This window comes from Mus pahari, chromosome 11 (assembly GCF_900095145.1).
Source record: "Mus pahari chromosome 11, PAHARI_EIJ_v1.1, whole genome shotgun sequence".
NCBI classification, from domain to species: Eukaryota; Metazoa; Chordata; class Mammalia; order Rodentia; family Muridae; genus Mus; species Mus pahari.
In genome coordinates, this window is record NC_034600.1 from 21254929 (window position 1) to 21258783 (window position 3855).

At 37.6% G+C, this 3855-nt stretch overlaps 1 protein-coding gene across 1 annotated transcript; it reads left to right on the forward strand.

Annotated features, from left to right (window-relative positions):
• The first annotated feature begins 1851 nt into the window (after nt 1-1851).
• LOC110329150 (vomeronasal type-1 receptor 4-like) lies at nt 1852-2796 on the forward strand. Its single transcript, XM_021208739.1, has one exon. The coding sequence runs from the start codon at nt 1876-1878 to the stop codon at nt 2794-2796; it is 921 nt and encodes a 306-aa protein (XP_021064398.1). The 5' UTR covers nt 1852-1875.
• The last annotated feature ends 1059 nt before the right edge of the window (nt 2797-3855 follow it).

Sequence of the window (3855 nt, forward strand, 5' to 3'; positions counted from 1 at the left end):
TTTTTTTTTTTTTTTTTTTTTTTGCTACTAATGGACACCTATATCTCAGCATGCCATTCTGCCATACATTTTGTGCTCCAAGGGCTATCAGGAAAGCTCTCATCCTGATTCCTAATTACTTCATGGAGTTGGCTACACAGTTTGCATGCCATTTTGTTTTGTTTTCTGACAGTGACTTAGGACCAAGGTGTTTACAAGTTATTTCAGTCTCTTATAGAGACGATGTCATCCTGTTTCTAGAGTTGAACTGAAAATTACCAATCTTCTGGGATGGAATACCAGGAGATCCTGAACCTTTAAGTGAGGGAGAGTGTCTGGCTAGTTTTACAGACTCACTTCTAATGGATAGGGCTACCAGAATGGTGTAATCCTGCACTGAGGTGAGTGATCAGAGCATAAGTATAGTAAGAACTAAAGACATTAGAAAGCGGAGTTGGGACAAGCCACACTTGTGCTCCTGGAAATAACTCACATTCTTGCCAAGAACTCTTAATTGCAGCTGTACTTAAAATATCTGTATTAAGAATTTCTTTCAACAGCTCTGCTGAACGAAGGGAAGGATGGAGGCTAAGAAGGAAGAACAGGAGGATTTAAAACATAAATATATCTAGGCTAGATTTAAAAAAGGAAACTCTGATATTGTTTAGGAAGTGGGCACGTGAATGGTGTGGATGATTGTGACTGTTTTCAGTTCAGTGCAGAATTGGCTGCTTCTCCCATAAGCTGCTGCTGCGTCTCACCACTGATGTCACCTCATTTTCTTCTTTCCTTTTTCCACTTAGCTTTGTTTCTCCTCTCTTTCTCTATATCTGTCACATTCTCAATCTTGGTTCCACTATCTCCATCTCATTTTGTTTGTTTCTTTCATGCTTTTAAAGGACTGTTTAATCTTTATTTTCCTTTATACATTCTAGATTTTAAGTTAATTAAAATCTCTTAATTGAGATACAAACATTAATGGTTTTCTCCCATTTAGTAGGTTAAGTCTTCACTTGGCAGGTACTTTCCTTTAATGTGCACAAACCTCTTAATGTCATACAGTTTCAGATGATAGCTCTTGGTTCCTTTCCTGTGCTATTAGTATTGCTGTAGTTAGAAACTTCATCTCGATTTTCTAACATTTTGCTCTGAGAGTTTTTGCATTTCAGCCTTAAAGTAATTTGACAGTTTGTGTGTGTGTGTGTGTGTGTGTGTGTGTGTGTGTGTGTGTGTCTGTGTCTGTGTCTGTGTCTGTGTGTCTGTGTGTGTCTGTGTGTGTCTGTGTGTGTGTGTGTTTGTGTCTGTGTGTGTCTGTGTCTGTGTGCACTGAGGAGATGTACACATAATCTGCTTCTGCAGGTAGATAGTCATTGTACACAAAACCATTCAGGTCAGATCACTGAGTCACACCGACCATTCAGGAAAGAAGTGATTTTGTTGTCCAGAGATTCATCCTGAAAACTGCGAAAACTCAGCAGGACATTGGGGTGGAATGCTCTGACTCTTCCTTTATCCTCTTACTCTGATCATTTTCTGGGTGCCTTTGTTTTCTCTCAATCCTCAGATCATTTTACAGCATTTGTGATTATGATTAACAATAGTTGATGACACAATATGTAAGACTTTCAGTAGCATGACAACTGGATTTTGACAATTTTTTTTTCAATTTGTTAAAGGGGACCAATACTAATTTTTAGAGCCTCTACAAGCTTTTGTTTTCCTGTAGAGTCTATACAGGGTTTCTTTCCCCACATATACTAAGCCATTGTAATTCCTGCTCTATAAATAAAGTATGTTGAGGAAAGTTGTATTTAAGCTTTTATGTAATAATGCCTGCACCTAATTCATATCCAAGGTCTCTACACTATAATAAATTGATTTACTTTTTTAATAGGAATGAAAATGCCTTCTGAAAACTTTGCAATGGGAATTTTTCTCTCCTGCCAGATTATAGTGGGAATCCTAGGCAATTCCTCAATAGTATTTTATTATATCATTTTGGTGTTCACTGGAAAACATTTAGTTCCCAAAGATCTGATTATAGAGCACTTGACTATTGCCAACTGCTTGACTATCATCTTAAGAGGCATTCCACAGACAATGTCATATTTTGGATTTAAATTATTTCTGGATGATATTGGATGTAAATTGATCGTGTATATTTCAAGAGTAACAAGAGGGATGAGCCTGTATGCAATGTGCCTATTGAGTTGTTTCCAAGCAGTCACAATCAGACCCAGCAATTCCAGGTGGACGAAGCTGAAATACAGAGCCACCAATTGCATTGGTCCCTCCTGCTCAGTTAGTTGGCTTTTCCACCTACTTCTAAACATCTTGATTGCAACAAGAGTGTCAGGTCCCACTTACAAGGAAAATGTGACTAACAGGTTGAGCTATGCATACTGCTCATTGTTTGCTTCTGACATTGTGGAAACTATGCTGTACATGTTCATACTGTGCTTCTCTGATGTCCTGTGTCTGTGTCTCATGACCTGCTCAAGTGTCTCTATGGTGAGTATCCTCTACAGACATAAGAGACAAGTCAAACATATCCACAGTGCTCAACACTTTCTGAAAGTCTCACCTGAAGACAGAGCCACTCAGACTATCCTCATCCTGCTGTGCATATTTGTCATCTCTAACTCATTCTATTCTTTTGTAGCTGTCATTATGGCCTGCTCCAAATATCCATTGCCATGGTCAATAAATATATCTACATTGATAGAAATATGCTTTCCAGTAGTTTGCCCCGTTGTTCTCATTAGCAATATGAAGGCCAACTTTAGCCTGTTTTTACGATGCTTTGGTAAGAGGTAACCTCCTCTGAGTACTATATAAGCCCTGGTCATCTTTCTTTCCTTATTTATAGTCATATACTTTTGTACAATGCTAATACTGCAATTTACATTAAGTTTCATATAACAGACTCCTTCATGATATGGAGTAATTAGTAGTTGTTTTGTGGAAAACCTCTAATAGAGGTTATTAATAATATCTAATAGATATATTATTTAATTCTCTTGTAACTCAGACAAAACACCTGACAAAGGCAACTCACAGAAGGAAAGATTTCTTTAGCCCCACAATCTGAAGTTTCTGTCCACCATAGTAAAGTAGAACTAGTGGGGGAGATGGATTCATGATGAAAGGAGCATAAGATATACAAGACTATTGAGTTTACAGTCAGATGTGAAGTTAAGATGTTAATTTCTGTGCTCAGTTCTGTTTTCTTTGGACCCGTTTTTAGGACTCTACATCAGCCTAATGGATAATATCACCCAGATTCAAAGTGGGTTCTCTGCAATCAATTGTACCTCTCTGAAACAGGCTCACATTTGTATTGACAATGACATGTGCCACAAGTCTTTATCATAAACTTGACTCACATACGTAATATGTTTAACTATAAAATATTGGTATATAGTTTTGTGCCCTGTATATTCAGATGTAGTTTTTTGTGCCCAGAGATATATTTTCAATCCAGGTACTGGCATTGTCATGATTACTGGAGTATCTCCTGTATCCATTTGGTGTAAAAATTGTTTTCCACCACCTCTAATCAGTTAATATAATGTTGATCAACTGATAGTTTAGCAGTAGAAGAAAAAGGGTTTACAATCCCAGTTTTGGAATTCCAAGAAAAGAAACAGAGGGAGAATAAAAGTAGTGAAGTGGCCATGTAGGTGGACTAGGAGAATTTGAAATAAAGTTGTGTTGAACGGAGAATGATGAGGAAACTAGAGTGAACCAGAACAAAACTAAGATGGCAAATAAGCAGGCAATTAACTGGCAATTAGCAGTCTAGTCAGGTTAGAATATCTCAGAATGTGACCAACTTAGTGCCAGCAGCTTGATAATAAGAATGGCATGCCTGTA